Source organism: Cherax quadricarinatus, chromosome 43 (genome assembly GCF_038502225.1).
Source record: "Cherax quadricarinatus isolate ZL_2023a chromosome 43, ASM3850222v1, whole genome shotgun sequence".
Classification (NCBI taxonomy): Eukaryota; Metazoa; Arthropoda; class Malacostraca; order Decapoda; family Parastacidae; genus Cherax; species Cherax quadricarinatus.
Window position 1 is genome coordinate 8824060 of NC_091334.1, and position 17942 is coordinate 8842001.

The 17942-nt window shown below is 39.2% G+C and overlaps 1 protein-coding gene across 1 annotated transcript; it reads right to left on the reverse strand.

Moving 5' to 3' along the window:
- Positions 1 to 2614: 2614 nt before the first annotated feature.
- On the reverse strand, positions 2615 to 17336 carry LOC138853906 (uncharacterized). The gene is made up of 2 exons (XM_070093559.1): positions 17002 to 17336; positions 2615 to 3673 (listed from the first exon to the last, which is right to left on the reverse strand). The coding sequence occupies exons 1-2, from the start codon at positions 17319 to 17321 to the stop codon at positions 3541 to 3543; spliced, it is 453 nt and encodes a 150-aa protein (XP_069949660.1). The 5' UTR covers positions 17322 to 17336; the 3' UTR covers positions 2615 to 3540.
- Positions 17337 to 17942: the final 606 nt, after the last annotated feature.

Here is a 17942-nt window from a genome sequence, read left to right on the forward strand (position 1 = left end):
CACCACCTTCTTCACCCGCTTCATGAAGGAAATATTCGTCTCACTCATATTAGCAGGACTGAGAGCTCTTGTTAAGGCAGCCAAGATGAAAGTTGGAGGAGGTTAACTCGCATCTCCCCGACATCATTGTCACTGGACTGTCGGGAGGCAACTCATGCTTTTATATAACTTTTTTTCTTTATCCGACACAAGGAAGCGCTAAACCCGTAGGAGTCATAGTGGAGACTGGGCATTGAGGAAAAAAACAAAGTTTGATCAAAGAAAGTCGAGGTTGGACCAGATTCCCTGGATCGTCATTCGTCGTGATCAAGTATCCTCCGTGAAAGAAAACGTTTTCTAAACATATTTAAAATATGAAAAAATAAATATATTTACCTAATTGACTATTAAAATTTCATACTTCAAGCATATTATTATAAAAAGATATTTACATATATGTACTTCTCAAGTATTGATACTCCTAGAACAAGCTTGTGAAGGTGTCTTGATCCAAGGCTACTCGTGGCCTTATTTATGCTAAGTATAAGTTATTATTATTACTATATTTTTTCAACACACCGGCCGTTTCTCACCGAGGCAGGGTGACCTAAAAAGAAAAAAAGTGTTTCTTTTTATATGTAGCAATGTATACAGAAGGGGTTACTAGCTCCCGGTTATTATATATTTAAAAGCTGTTTACCTGGAGTTTACCTGGAGAGAGATCTTATACACTTCGATCAGGTCTCCCCTCATTCTTCGTCTAACAAGTGAATGTAACTTAAGAGTCTTCAATCTTTCTTCATAAGGAAGATTTCTAATGCTATGTATCAATTTAGTCATCCTACGCTGAATTTTTTCTCCGTATGGATCATACAGCTGGCACTAAGGTAAGCAGGGCCTACCTGTACAAACACAGCAATTGCGTATTTAAAATAATGGCCAATTTTATACAAATAAATAATGTATCCCTTAACCCAAGATTTTAATTAAAACCACAGGAGTGTAATAATCAATATATTGTAATGAAGCAAAGATAGTGTATTTCTTAATGTAGCATACCTTTATTAATGTAGCCTACCCTCATTAATGTAACAGACCCTCATTAATGTAGCATACCCTCATTAATGCAATATACCGTCATTAACGTAGCATACCGTCATTAACGTAGCATACCCTCATGCAAACACTGCAAGTGAACAAATGATTACCATTAAATTTCTCCTGTTTTCTTTTTATTTCTTCAGCTGCTTTCATAAACACTCAATTCCTTTCTCAGTTTGATTTTTTTGTAAACATTCTCTATCGAGATCAGCAAGTTTATCGTAAGAAAAAAAGTTTACAACTGGAACAAATTTTCAGATTTCGAGCATATAATAAAAAAGAAGTTCTAAACCCACTAGGGTCATACAGCGCTGAAGGGCAGGTGGTGTTGCTGGATCATAGAGTAGCAAGGCTGGAAAGGATAACAGTGATCGGGTTAGAAAGAGCTGTGATTCTGAGCAGATATTTTTTCCAATCCCACGAGGAAATTTTCTTATTTGCACTAATAACTCATTACAGTTGTGGCCAGGTGTGGGCGTGTGAATGGCTCATCACCTTCGTAATTTATTCATGACTGTTACCATATATGGACGTGTAAATGGTTCACTACCTTTGTAACTTGGTCATCATTGTGACCAGATATAGACATTTCATCACTTTTGTAACTTGTTCAGCTATCGAAACTTTGGGGTCCAGTCCCTGGACCCATTATGTACCTTTGTAATCTTTTGACTACCGCCCACACCATGGGTATGGGCTGCATAACAAAGATATTAAACTAACTTGACTCGTCTACGGTATTATTAATTTGGAGCGCTAAACTAGCATACATTATTAAATGGGGTGCGCTATACCCGTCGTGAAAAATTATATAAAAATTGGTGCAATAAATTACTTAAAGTCAAGGAGCCAGTGTACTGAAAGTGCAACTTTCAGCGGTCTGTCAGCACGTTTGGGTTTCAGCCTTCCAGGTTTAAGATTCATCAAATGTTAAAACTATTTTTGAGGCGCACTGGTAATCATCTTCCATCTTGACAAAGCTTTTACTATACTGTTGAGTTTTATATAATCTTAAACTTTTACATAGCTCATTATTATGCATCTTTCCTTTAATATTCTGACTAATTATCCAATGGTCTGGAATCTTTGTTAAGGGTAATAATGGTTTCTGATACATTAATTAGTTCAAGTACTGCACTGTTATCTAACCAATTTTTTTCTGTAATATTTTTTTTCAACAAGTCGGCCGTCTCCCACCGAGGCAGGGTGACCCAAAAAAGAAAGAAAATCCCCAAAAAGAAAATACTTTCATCATCATTCAACACTTTTACCTCACTCACACATAATCACTGTTTTTGCAGAGGTGCTCAGAACACAACAGTTTAGAAGCATATACGTATAAAGATACACAACATATCCCTCCAAACTGCTAATATCCCGAAACCCCTCCTTTAGAGTGCAGGCATTGTACTTCCCATTTCCAGGACTCAAGTCCGGCTATATAAAAAGAGCTGGTTTCCCTGAATCCCTTCACTAAATATTACCCTTCTCACACTCCAACAGATCGTCAGGTCCCAAATACCATTCGTCTCCATTCACTCCTATCGAACACGCTCATGCACGCCTGCTGGAAGTCCAAGCCCCTCGTCCGTAAAACCTCCCTTACCCATAAAACCTCCCTTACACTTGAAGTGATACAATATTGAAAAATCAGAGCACAAGAGTACCCCTACGCACATCATTTTAGGCTTAAAAGTAACTTTTCTTTAGAGAAAATATATATGATCCTATATAAACATTTCTCTAAGCAATGAAATAGGAACAATTCTATACACAAGGTTAAATATAAATTACAAATGGTCTTGCTATAACTAATGTTGCTGTGTAATAAGCATTTCATCAAGAATAAAAAAAATTGCAAATGGTCGAGCCCAATAAGTTCTTTATGTAATACATATACGTGCATCATAATTAGTTCCATTACAAATAGAATGCATACCTGTTTGTGTATGTAAGGTTTTTATGGTAATGCTTAGAGAAAATATATGTTCCTATATAAACATTACTCTAAGCAATGAAATTGGAACAATTCTATACACAAAGTTAAGTATAAATTACATATGGTCTTGCTATAACCAATGTTGCTGTGTAATAAATATTTCATCAAGAATAAAAAAAAATGCAAATTGTCTTGAGCCCAATCAGTTCCTTATGTAATACATGTGCATCATAATTAGTTCCATTACAAATAGAATGCATACCTGTTTGTGTATGTAAGGTTTTTATGGCAATGCTGTGTGCAATCCACGACCATAAAATGTATTTATACATGCATAAATGAACTCTACGAGGAATATATTGCCATATTATTAAATCCACTGAAATTCTACTACTGTCGACAAAATTAGTTTCCTTTATGAAAAAATCAAATTATTTTCATTGTCAGGAAGAGTAAAAAAAAAAAAAAGTAATTCCGTGAGATGGCGTACTGAAGAGATCTTAAGACACATTCCCCTCCTCTCATTTCTTCTTGGCAGCCTCACTATTCTTCAGATCTTGTTCAGTCTTCTGAGACTGTGAATCAGAAGACTGTGAATCAGAAGACTGTGAATCAGAAGCCTGTGAATCAGAAGCTTGTGAATCAGGCTGGTAGCTGAGGAATAAAAAAAAATATTTTGAAACAAATTTTAAGCTTATTTTCTTCACAGTGAATACAGTACTATATTAATAATTTGAGAAAACGAGTAACAACTAATTTTGAATATTAACAGGTTTATATTCAAAGTGTAGAATATTAACAGGTTTATATTCAAAGTGTAGAATATTAACAGGTTTATATTCAAAGTGTACTATTATTTTATTAAAATATAAACGCCAAATACATATGGCTTTACAATTAAAGGAAGTGTATACAAGTACGTACTGTATTTTAAATTACACCAAGCACAGCTTGATCCAATCACGTTTCGTAATCTCTTACGTACTGTATTTTAAATTACACCAAGCACAGCTTGATCCAATCACGTTTCGTAATCTCTTAACTATTTTGATTTTTTTTTAAATATCAGAGGGATTCAGATTTGCTTTCACTGAATATCACACTATTTTTTGGCCAACTGGAAAATTTGGTGTATCTACATTAACTTGGAAATTTGTCTTCAATGGCTACTAATCATACTCTACTGTACTAATTCTTATCTGCAAAAGATGATTCACTACAATAAATTGACTTTGTGGAAAGTTGAAAGTCCATCTGCCCACTTTCACACTTTTACATTATACTACTATTCAACTCTACAGTATAATGTTTGTCAGGAAACAGGACAAGCGTTTCCTGAAGCGTGTCTTAGTCATATGATGACCCACAGCTGGAGCTTTTGGCATCCGACCGAGGACTTCCACTGGCTTACAGGTCCAGATAAAAATTAAAAAAAAAAAAAAAAAAAAAAAAAAAAAAAAAAAAATAAATAAATAAAGGTTCACAATGAGGTCAAAAGTTGAATGCTGTAAGTAATGATGTCTGCACCCAAAACAAATGTGGATAAGACAAAAGTAGCAAGACAAACTACAAAATTTGTCCATGTTAAACAAATATATTGGGAAAAGCTGAAAATACTAAACGAAAAATAACACACAGAATTAACAGTTTATAAATACAAGAGCAGCTCTGCTTGTAATGTTGTCTTCAGCTTTATCTATCACATAATTATTTTAACATCCAGTAGTTGTAGCACTATTTCCAACTGTAACCCTTCCTTTATTCTACACTGTGGATTAAAATGTTTTTATATAATGATGTTACAAGCCACTGTATACCTAAGTATGCTACTTTACCATTAGAACAGTACGTTAAATAATGTAAGTTTGAATAAGTACATTTTATCGCCTTTGTAATACCCATTATCAGAGCCAATTTTGAAAATAACACAGTACATATATTAAATGCTAAACCTGTAAGGGTCATACAGCACATATTCAAATTCAAATTCAAAGTTTATTCTCTATAAGGATTACAATGTTGAGTTTACAGAAATTTGGTTATTGTGTGGTTTACATGTAGTAAAATTGTGATTACAGAGTGTACCACTAGAACGCTTAGCATGGCTAGGCATTTCGGGCAGACTTAGTTTTATTCTTAATTGTAAAATATTACAAATTATGAGGTAAGTTGGTATTATGGCTAAGTGACTAAACACTAGTTTGTGAGTTTAGCAATGTGAATGCTTTTGTTTTGGCACAGTACATAGTTTCAGTATTGGAGTATCACAGGATTTATTATTTTAAGATTGAGATTAATATTTCTGTTTATGGTCAAATGAGTGAGTGAGTGTAAGTGTGAACCACCAGGTGGTATTCGTGTAGTTAGTTGACGGGGTGTATCAGGGAGATAAGATGTTTTCTAATGGTAGTTTTGAAGGTGATGAATGTGTCTGCAGTTCTAGAATTCTCAGGTAGGGTATTCCAGATTTTAGGGCCTTTGACATACATTGAATTTTTGTAAAGGTTTAGTCGGACACAGGGAATGTCGTAGAGATGTTTGTGTCTGGTGTTATGCCTGTGGGTTCTGTCACAACTATCAAGAAAGCGTTTTAGGTCAAGGTTGATATTGGAGTTTAAGGTCCTGTAGATGTAGATTGCACAGTAGTAAGTGTGGATGTACTGAACTGGGAGTAAGTTTAGGTCTATGAAGAGTGGGGGGGGGTGTTGCCAGGGATGGGATTTAGTGATTATTCTTACTGCAGCTTTTTGTTGGGTTATTATTGGCTTTAGGTGAGTTGTTGCAGTTGATCCCCAAGCACAAATAGCATAGGTGAGGTAGGGAATGGAAAGCTGTCAGATTCGATCCAAGAGGCGGATTGGTGAAGGCACCTCCTTGAGGGGTTGATTAATATTATCTGGGACGAAATGCTAAACCCGTTAGGGTCATACAACGCATGGAGAATACGAGATAATCAAGTTCAACCCAAGGGAAGGACAGGTCCACTTCTTTTAATCAAGAGGCAGAGTTACTCATGTATGTAAATTGTCAGGAATCATTATTCTTGATACAAAACAATTCATAAACAAAGCCTTTTTCTGTAAAACAGTACATTATCATTTCAACTCTAAAATCCTACAAATAATATTTTCACTACCGTGAGAATATTACCAGGTGCCTTTCCGAGGTAATAAGAAAATTGCATCCTAGGCTTGCCACAAATACTATCCTTAATATTATGTAACCCATTCCAGTCATACATTTTTATATTTAGCATCATTTTATACAACGAAATGTAGAATACTTTCAGCAGGTATAAAGTTCTCTTTCTATTTGCATTTTTGCTCAAGATAAAACTTCCTGCAGAACTAGTCTTCAGAACTGCATTTAATTATTACATTTATGAGAGCTAAATCAGTAAGGATCGTACAACACTGGGGAAATGGGGCACAATAAGATTCGATCCAAGAAGAGGACAAATCTAATTCCTTGGATTAAGAGTTCTCACTTTCGAAGGGTTTTAAACCTTAAAAATGGTAAGGTAAACGTCATGTCCAACAGTCAAGTGCAAATTCCTACTGTATCCGGATGAGTGTTCTTTGTCAGGTAAAGACCCACAAGATACTATGATTAATGTAATAACACTGGAGCTGGAGTCCTGCAGCAAATGGTTAGTAGACAACAAACTATCGTTACACCTCGGGAAAACGGAAGCCATACTTTTTTTTGGCACGAAACATAACTGAGAAGGGCAAATAATTTTAATGTCCGGTGTAATGGGGACCCATCACTTCAGTTTCCTCAGTAAAATATCTGGGAATCCCCTTTGACCCATGCATGTCAGAATTGATAGGGAACAGTGTAGTAAAGAAAGCGAATGCCAGACTAAAGTTCCTCTACAGACAAGCACAATTGTCTACCTACTGAGGCTCGCAGGACCCTATGTATAGTCCTTATACAATGTCATATGGACTACGCTTGCTTTTCATGGTACTCTGCCTTGGCAAAAAAAAAAAAAAAAAATAAAGACTGCAAATCACCCAGAACAACAGTCAGATTCATCCTGGACCTGGGTCCAAGAGAACATGTAGGCCAGGATGAGTTACAATTGAATATGGTGAACGTTGAAGACAGAGTAAAACAACTGAAGTTAAATCACGTTTATAAAACTGCTCAGTGTCCATAATATCTTGCTGCCAATTTTGTCAAGGCTGGGAACTAAAGCAATCATAGTACTAGGGGGAGAGAGCACAACTTTGTAGTACCCATAGTCAGTGGCCAGGCTTCAAACACCTTTTATTGTACATCAATAAAGGAATGGAACAGACCTGTACATGTCAAAGCCAGTCATAGCATGAACCAGTTCAAGAAGAGCCAAAAGGTGCCTAATGAATGTAGCGACAGAATTATTTTTTTTTAGCTAACACACATGTAAATATAAATAACTCATTTTACCTCCATTATAGTACTGTATAATGTATTAAAAGAACCCCAATGGAAATAAGTCACTGTCTGACCTTTTCTGGGTTACCCTAGGTTCTCTACACTCATGCTGCTAATATAATATAATATCTTTATTTACTACAAATACATGTACATGGTATACAGGCGTAGCTGACATCAATGACCCGCTTGTTATGCTGAGCATTTCGGGCAAATTAGGTCAGTTTTCTCCCAAGATGCGACCTACACCAGTCGACTAACACCCCGGTACCCATTTTAAACTGATGGTGAACAGGGACAGCAGGTGTTTGATGGAAACACGAACCCCTGACCTGTGTGAACCGAGTGCGCTAGCGATCGAGCTACGGGACGCCTATGTATGATAATCTATGTAACTGTATTTGTGTATACCTGAATAAACTTACTTCCTAATAACTGAATGTTGCTCCTCGGATTATTTTGGTGATAAAATGTAGTTTAAGATGTCCGATATTAAGCGGGTTCTGCCACGGTATAATCTACCATACTTCATTATCAGCAGTATGGAACTGACATGTTTTTGTTTACGTTCGCTGTGACTGGCCCTGACGTGGCATTCCAGTCAAAATTACAATTTGCACAAGCTATAACTATTTATTCCATGGTGTAGTGAGCTTCTACATATCGGAACAAATAAATTAATGTCTGAGTTTCTCCAACGAGTAGTCTTCAATCATAGCCCTAAAAAGACAGCTTGCATTACAATAAATGCTCCATACTTATAATTATTATAATCATCGGGAAGGGCTAAACCATTAGGTCATATAGTGCCTAGGCCCTAGGGTGTGGTAGATAATCAGGCTTGATTTAGGAAAGGGAAAGGCAACAATAAATTCTAATATTAATCCCGACCTGAAGTACTTCCTTGATAGTTGCAACATGACCCATAGACAGCACTAGGCACAAAAATCTTACATACCCCGTGTCTGGCTTAGTCTTTGTAAAAAATCAATGTACATAAAAGGACCCAAGATCTGGAACTTCCTGCCTGAAATCTCCAAATCTCCAGAGCCACGCTGTTAGCATCTTCAAAACAACGGTAAAAAAAAAAAACCCATCTTTCCCTAACATAAGAGCAAGTAGTGGCGCAGCATAATCAACAAATGATCTAATATAATCAAAATACATCGTTTTCACAATTTTAACATCAGCACCATACCTTGGATGACTACTAACTGAAAGCCCAAGATTGTAATATACTCCCTCTTTGAAAGAGGATAACAGCCAATTCATCAGTTCTATCATGCATCTGAAGACCAATATGAGATGGAATCTACCGCATGTGCACTCTTTGACTCTACTGCCCACAATCTTACCATACCTGTGTCTGGCTTCTGACACAAGCATGTCACAATTTATACTTAATGAGTTGAGAGCATTTATGGATGATAGAGAATGTTACAATTAAAGCGTCAACTTTAGATACACTGACGCATTTGAGTGCAAGGAGTATGACAGTTCTGTTCGAAGGGAAGAGACCCAGTTATTGATGCGTGCTCCAATTTCTTTATGAGAGCCATCACTGTATGACAACAGCAGCATACCAGCTGCACCAGTGGATTGGTGAACAGAACCACCAACACAAATAATGTGTAAGAGTGTGCTGTGTGATAGGGCGAATGAGTTAGTCAGTGCTTGGGCTGCTACATCTAGCTATGACAATCTCCCCAGTACCACACAGGCAAAATTAAATGACAAATATGATGCAAGGGAGAGACTTGTTTGCTTTATGCTCAGTAAGGCAGATGATTGCAACATTCCTTTCACTAATTATGAACTTGATGCAGCGCTAACTAAGGGCAACTCCACGTCGCCTGGTGAGGATGGTATTACTTACAACATACTCAGATTGCTGTGTCGAGTACCAGGTAATCCATTACTTGAATTATATAACATGAGCTATGTAACTGGGGAGCTCCCTCAATCTTGGACCAACAGCCTCATCATTCCAATTCCTAAGCCCAATCAACAAAATGCATTTCGCCCAATATCTCTTACTAGCTGCTTGTGTAAAACATTTGAGAGAATGATTCTTAATCGTCTCATGTACAGAATCAAACAATTTTTGTCTCCCCGGTTACATGGTTTCATGCATGGAAGGAGCGTGCATCATTGCATAGCCACCTTTCTCACCCTGCACACTGACAGCTCCTACACTACCTTCCTTGACCTTAAATCCGCTTTCGATGTAGCCAACCGACATGTAATAATTAGTGAACTTGCCAGAATGGATGTTGGAGGATGGCTTCTCCGCTGGATTAAAGGCTACCTGTCCAACAGAAAATCGTCTGTGTTGTTCCAGGGACATAGAAGTGTAACTAAAGACTTTGAATTAGGAACCCCACAGGGAGGTGTGCTCAGTCCCACACTGTTCAATATTCTAATTAATGCATTACTTAATGCTATGCCTAGTCAGCCCCATAATTATGTGATTAGTTTTGCTGATGATATAATGATTCACACCACCGGATTCTCCAACACCCAAAACATTCTTAATCATGTACTAGCCTCGTGTCAGGACCTGGGGTTGATAATTTCTACTGATAAAACAAAGATACTCAATAGGCGTCCTCCTCGACAGAGAGGCACAGTTTGTCAGATCCAATTGCATGATGGGTCTCTTCTAGAATATGTAAGCAGATACAGGTATCTAGGCTTTGAGGTTCCACTACTTGGACCTGTTGTAACAAGACTTTGTCGCCAATACAAAGAACGACTAAGATCACTTAGAGTTGTGGCAGGGCTTCACCCCAGTACATTGCAGAGTCACTTGTTTGCACAGAACTGCTTAATGCCTCAAATGACGTAGTGGAAGTTTTAGCAGTAAAGGTCGAGAACCAAAACCTAGTCATTGTGGTAGTCTACAAGCCTCCGGATGCAACATCCCAGCAATTCCAGGAACAGCTGTTAAAAATTGACCACTGTCTGGAAAATCTTCCAGCTCCTGCACCCAACATCTTGCTCCTGGGGGATTTCAACTTAAGGCACCTAAAATGGAGGAATATAGCAAATAATATTGTTGCAGTAATAACACCAGGAGGCAGCTCTGATGAAAACTCACACTCACACGAGCTTTTAAATCTCTGCACAAAATTCAATTTAAACCAGCAAATAATAGAGCCTACTAGACTGGAGAATACACTAGACCTCATATTCACTAACAATGATGATCTGATAAGAAATGTCACCATATCAAAAACAATATACTCAGATCACAACATAATTGAGGTTCAGACATGTATGCGAGGAGCCCCAGACCGACAAAATGAGACTAGTCACGAGGGAGCATTCACCAAATTCAACTTCAATAACAAAAACATAAAGTGGGACCAAGTAAACCAAGTCCTAACCGATATAAGCTGGGAAGATATACTAAGCAACACAGACCCAAACTTATGCCTAGAACAGATTAACTCGGTGGCACTCGATGTATGCACAAGGCTTATTCCTCTAAGAAAAAGGAGGAGTAGATGTAAAATAGAAAGAGACAGGCGCTCCCTTTACAGGCGACGGAAAAGAATAACAGAGCGGCTAAAAGAGGTCAATATATCTGAAATGCGCAGGGAGACACTGGTCAGAGAAATAGCAAGCATCGAACTTAAGCTAAAAGAATCCTTTAGGAGTCAGGAATCGCGGGAAGAACTAAAAGCTATAAATGAAATCGAAAGAAACCCAAAGTATTTCTTCTCCTATGCCAAATCAAAATCGAGAACAACGCCCAGTATTGGGCCCCTACTTAAACAAGGTGGGTCCTACACAGATGACAGCAAGGAAATGAGTGAGCTACTCAAGTCCCAATATGACTCAGTTTTTAGCAAGCCGCTAACCAGACTGAGAGTCGAAGATCAAAATGATTTTTTTTTATGAGAGAGCCACAAAATTTGATTAACACAAGCCTATCCGATGTTATCCTGACGCCAAATGACTTCGAACAGGCGATAAATGACATGCCCATGCACTCTGCCCCAGGGCCAGACTCATGGAACTCTGTGTTCATCAAGAACTGCAAGAAGCCCCTATCACGAGCCTTTTCCATCCTATGGAGAGGGAGCATGGACACGGGGGTCGTCCCTCAGTTACTAAAAACAACAGACATAGCCCCACTCCACAAAGGGGGCAGTAAAGCAACAGCAAAGAACTACAGACCAATAGCACTAACATCCCATATCATAAAAATCTTTGAAAGGGTCCTAAGAAGCAAGATCACCACCCATCTAGAAACCCATCAGTTACACAACCCAGGGCAACATGGGTTTAGAACAGGTCGCTCCTGTCTGTCTCAGCTACTGGATCACTACGACAAGGTCCTAAATGCACTAGAAGACAAAAAGAATGCAGATGTAATATATACAGACTTTGCAAAAGCCTTCGACAAGTGTGACCATGGCGTAATAGCGCACAAAATGCGCGCTAAAGGAATAACAGGAAAAGTCGGTCGATGGATCTATAATTTCCTCACTAACAGAACACAGAGAGTAGTCGTCAACAGAGTAAAGTCCGAGGCAGCTACGGTGAAAAGCTCTGTTCCACAAGGCACAGTACTAGCTCCCATCTTGTTCCTCATCCTCATATCCGACATAGACAAGGATGTCAGCCACAGCACCGTGTCTTCCTTTGCAGATGACACCCGAATCTGCATGACAGTGTCTTCCATTGCAGACACTGCAAGGCTCCAGGCGGACATCAACCAAATCTTTCAGTGGGCTGCAGAAAACAATATGAAGTTCAACGATGAGAAATTTCAATTACTCAGATATGGTAAACATGAGGAAATTAAATCTTCATCAGAGTACAAAACAAATTCTGGCCACGAAATAGAGCGAAACACCAACGTCAAAGACCTGGGAGTGATTATGTCGGAGGATCTCACCTTCAAGGACCATAACATTGTATCAATCGCATCTGCTAGAAAAATGACAGGATGGATAATGAGAACCTTCAAAACTAGGGAGGCCAAGCCCATGATGACACTCTTCAGGTCACTTGTTCTATCTAGGCTGGAATATTGCTGCACTCTAACAGCACCTTTCAAGGCAGGTGAAATTGCCGACCTAGAAAATGTACAGAGAACTTTCACGGCGCGCATAACGGAGATAAAACACCTCAATTACTGGGAGCGCTTGAGGTTTCTAAACCTGTATTCCCTGGAACGCAGGAGGGAGAGATACATGATTATATACACCTGGAAAATCCTAGAGGGACTAGTACCGAACTTTCACACGAAAATCACTCACTACGAAAGCAAAAGACTTGGCAGACGATGCACCATCCCCCCAATGAAAAGCAGGGGTGTCACTAGCACGTTAAGAGACCATACAATAAGTGTCAGGGGCCCGAGACTGTTCAACTGCCTCCCAGCACACATAAGGGGGATTACCAACAGACCCCTGGCAGTCTTCAAGCTGGCACTGGACAAGCACCTAAAGTCAGTTCCTGATCAGCCGGGCTGTGGCTCGTACGTTGGTTTGCGTGCAGCCAGCAGCAACAGCCTGGTTGATCAGGCGCTGATCCACCAGGAGGCCTGGTCACAGACCGGGCCGCGGGGGCGTTGACCCCCGAAACTCTCTCCAGGTAAACTCCAGGTATGGTGCTAATGTTAAAATTGTGAAAATGATGTATCTTGCTTTTATTAGATCATTGGATGATTATGCTGCGCCACTACTTGCTCTTGTGTCTGACTGGAAGCTTGGAGGGCTGGAAAAACTGCAGAACGAAGCAATGAGGATCATCCTAGGATGCCCTCGTACTGCCAAAATTTTAAATATGCAAAAAGAACTTGATATTCCAAGCATCAGAGATCGTGTTACTGAAAGAAATATCCTAATTGGGGTTAATATGCTCAGGCAAGCTCATTCAAACCCCTGCACAGAAGCCCTCCAAACTTTCCTCAGCACTGGTGAACACTCCTCCAGATGGATCGAAAAGACTGGAACCGACCTCCGCATGAATCAGATACATGATCTATGTCAAGTAAGGCAACAGCGGCACTTCTCCGCTCCATGGAATATTACCCCATTCCAAACTACCATTCCTCCATTTCCCCCAAACTACTTCTTAAATCACAACCAAAACTTCGCCTTGAAGCCAAACATGAGGCCTTAAGCTGTATTGATAACTTAGTCACACAGCACACACTCTCGCAAATTATTTACGTTGATGGTTCTGTTCACCAATCCACTGGTGCAGCTGGTAGTGCTGCTGTTGTCATACAGTGATGGCTGTCTTAAAGAAATTGGAGCACGCATCAATAATTGGGCCTCTACCCTTCAGACAGAACTGTTTGCCATACTCCTTGCACTGAAATGCATCTATGTATCAAAGATTGACAGTTTAATTGTAACTGATTCTCTGTCATCCATAAATGCTCTCAACTCATTAAGCATAAATTGTGGCATGCTTGTGTCAGAAGCCAGACACAGGTATGGTAGGATTGTGGACAGTGGAGTCAGAGTGCACATGCTGTGGATTCCATCTCACATTGGTCTTCAGATGCATGATAGAATTGATAAATTGGCTAAGCTGTATGCTTTCAAAGAGGGAGTAGATTACAATCTTGGCTTGTCAGGTAGTAGTTTGAGAACAATAATACGAAAAGAACTTCAGCTGAATTTTATGGACTTAAGGCTCAGGGAGATTGACACCAGTGAGTCCATCTATCATCATTCTATCATGCAGGAGGAGCCACATGTCTATGGTGCATCCAACAAAATAAGCAGACTCTTGGATGTCACTAACGCCCGGCTCCGGCTGGGTTACAAGTATCTTTGGCAGGTTAAATCACCACCACCAGATGTAGACCAAACGAAATGTAAACTTTGCCAGATGGATTATTGTCACACCCTGCGTCATTATGTACTGGAGTGCGATAAAATTAATGAATTTAGAAACAACTCACTCAGAAGTGTTCAAGAAATGGCTAAGTATTTTATCCACAGTGGTATATTACAGACCATTCTGGAGAAATACCCTGACTTTGCTAGCTGTAAATAAAGCATTACCACATATGTGCATGTGTGTGTGTGTGTGTGTGTGTGTGTGTGTGTGTGTGTGTGTGTGTGTGTGTGTGTGTGTGTGTGTTTGTGTGTGTGTTTGTGTGTGTGTATGAGTGTGTGAGTGTGTCTGTGTGTGTGTGTGTGTGAGTATGTGTGTATATGAGTGTGTGTGTATGTGTGTGTGCGTGTGTGTATGAGTTTGTGTATGTGTGTGTGTGTGTGTTTATGTGTGTGTGTGTGTTTATGTGTGTGTGTGTGTGTGTGTGAGAGAGAGACTCAGCAATCAACATTTGCACCAATAACTCACTACAGTTGTGACCGGGTGTGGAAGTGTGAATTGCTCATTACTCTAAAATTTGTTCATGATTGCAGCCATGTATAAACGTAAGTAACCATTCTTACAGTATTCATTACCTTTGTAACTTGTGAGTTCATTACCTTTGTAACTTGTGAGTTCATTACCTTGTACCTAGTTCAGCCATCAAAACTTTGGAGCCCGGTCCCTGGACCCATTGTGTACCTCTGTAATCTGTAAATACCTTTGTAACTTGTCATGATTGTGACTAGACCTACCTGGAGTTCATTACCTTTGTAAATTGTGAGTTCATTACCTTTGTAAATTGTGAATTCATTACCTCTGTAACTTGCTCAGCTATCAAAACTTTGAGGCCCAGTCCCTGGACCCATTATGTACCTCTGTTGACTACCGCCCACAGGATGGGTATGGGGTGCATAATAAACATATTAAACTAACTGACTAGGCTATCAATACAGCTTAAGGCATCCTGTCTGGCTTCAAGGCAAAGCTATTGTTGTGATTTAAGAATTTTGGGGGGGTAATGGAGGAATGGTAGTTAGGAATGGGGTAATATCCCATGAAGCGGGGAAGTACCTCTGTTGCCTTACTTGACATAGTTCATGTAGCTGGTTCATCTGGAGGTCGGTTCCAGTTTTTTCGATCCATCTAGAGGGTGTTCACCAGTGTTGAAGAAAGTGACGGGCTTCTGTGCAACGGGTTGAATGGGCATATTGACCCCAATGAAGAGATTTCTTTCAGTAACGCGATCGCTGATGCTTGGAATATCAAGTTCTTTGGGGCCCAGTCCCTGGACCCATTATGCACCTCTGTAATCTTTTGACTACCTACGACAGGATGGGTATGGGGTGCATAATAGACATTACACTAACTCCCTAACATATCCCAACCTCAGCTAAATGAAAAAACTATATATTCATACTCTTATTGCCATAAACATGTAAAATAATATATTTTTATTCTCAATATATGTAATCCTCACAACCCTTAAAATACTGTATGTGTTCACATTATGTTAATATGCTACAATCCTCATTACCTGTAATCATAATCCAACCTGTAATTCTTAAAACAATTAAGCTCGATAAAAGTCATATCACATGTACTAATGAATTATCTTGTACCCACTGTAACTCCTAATTTTATTTTTACTACAACTTAAAAGACTGTATGTATTATCAATCAATTAATTATTGCCTTATTGAACTTAAGATAGGTTTAAGTTTGCCCGAAATGCTCTGCATATTAAGAGGCTTTCTGCATGCAGAAATATCATTCACCCTTATACAAAACATTATATCATGCTGCAATAAAGAATCTAATCTTCACCAGCATCAAGGAAGCCCTCTTGAAAGGTACAGGCATAATTAATCATGTTTGTCATCTCCGATATTGTTCTTTACAATTATATTAACACTTGACATGAGTCACATGACACCTATTTGTGGTCACATATGCTAATCCCAATCTTGCTTAGAAAAACGAAAACAGAGGATGCGGTAAACCCGTTGAGACCATATATAGTGCCTGGGGAATGGGGCGCATTCAGGTTCGATCCAATGGGGAGATAAGTCCAGTTCCTTGGATCAAGAGTTCCTCACCGGCATCATAGCATCTCCTTAGAGAAGTTAAAAATTAAAGAAGTCGAAGCGACAAGAAATAGACGTCGAGTACCGTCAAAAAAAAAAAAAAAAAGTAAAACGACAGGTAGGATTACTTGTATGGATAAAAATTAAATTATTCGTTGGGGAAGCACTAAACCCATCTGGGTCATCTGCGCCTTGGGACTGGGAGGCCATCAGGTTTGACTGAAGGACCAAGAGCCCTTCACCGGAATCAAGGCACCTGAACCCTGATATAATTACGTTGTGGGAATCGAGGAAATGTTTTGTAAGGAGTAAGTTTCTCCCAATGGTAATATTATTATTCACACGGAAAACTAAGTACTCCCATAATCTATTCTCTTTTCAGCTCTTCCTGATGATTCTGTTCCATTTTCAGCCCTTCCCGATTATTATTACTACCAAAGTGAAATGGCAAAGTTTGGGCCATGGCATAGCAGTCTCTGGAGTATGTGAAGAAATTTAAGTTCGATCTAGAGGATAACTCCTTTCTTTTTATCAAGAGCATCAAAGAACTCAACTTTCCTCGCAACGCTTCGAAATAAAGTTGAAACTAAATTTCAGATGATGACTAAATACAAACCAACTTACCAGAAGTGATAATATCCAGCGCCAGCGAGGGTAGCAGCCACTGCACACACTGTAAGTGCTCTCTTGTTGAGAGACACAAACTTCTTCACTTTCTCCATGATAGAAGCTTTCTTCTCACTCATATCTGCAGGATCAAGAGCTCTCTGGCAAGGCAGCAAGAATGAAAAAAAAAATGGAGGAGGTCGAGTGAGAACGTGTTCTCGTCTCCCTGGTCTCAGTGACACTGTCATGGCTGGCGCCAACGTACCTTCTAATGTAATAGGTTTCTCTCTTTTGCTTTTATGGGAAGCTCTCAACCAGTAGGGGTTATATACCGCCATGGAGAATAAGAGAAGAGCAGGTTTGATCCAAGGAAGTCGAGGTTAGATATATTTCCCTGGATCAAGGTCTCGTCCATCAAGGGAACCGTTTTCTCTACATATTTAAAATTTCAAAATTCAAGTCAATGTTTTACGTATTTCTTCAACAAAACTGTACCAATAAATAATTAAATATTTACCTAGTTGAGTATTAACAGTTTAATATTAAACAATATCATTATAGAAGAAATAAAGATTAATATTATGTGCATCTCAAACGGGACCTTGATGCTGGAGGGCTCTTGATTCAAGGAACTGGAGCTACCTTTTCTTTCTTTGCTTTTACTTCTAATTACCTCTCATTCCTCACTTGTTGTTTGACATATACAGGTTTATGGCTTCTGCATTATATTATTTTATATTCAAAGTGATGCGTTAAACCCGTAGGGGTCATACAACGTCTGGGGAAATGAGAGAGAATGGGGTTCAATCCAAGGAAAGAGTAGCTTGTTCCCTGGATCAAAAGCCCTTCAGCGGCATCTTTGATTAGCATATTCGGTTTAAAGCTTAGTGACAACACGATTGTTAATTGGGTAGAGCACTAGACCCGTATGGGTCGTACAGCGCCTGGGAGGACTAGAA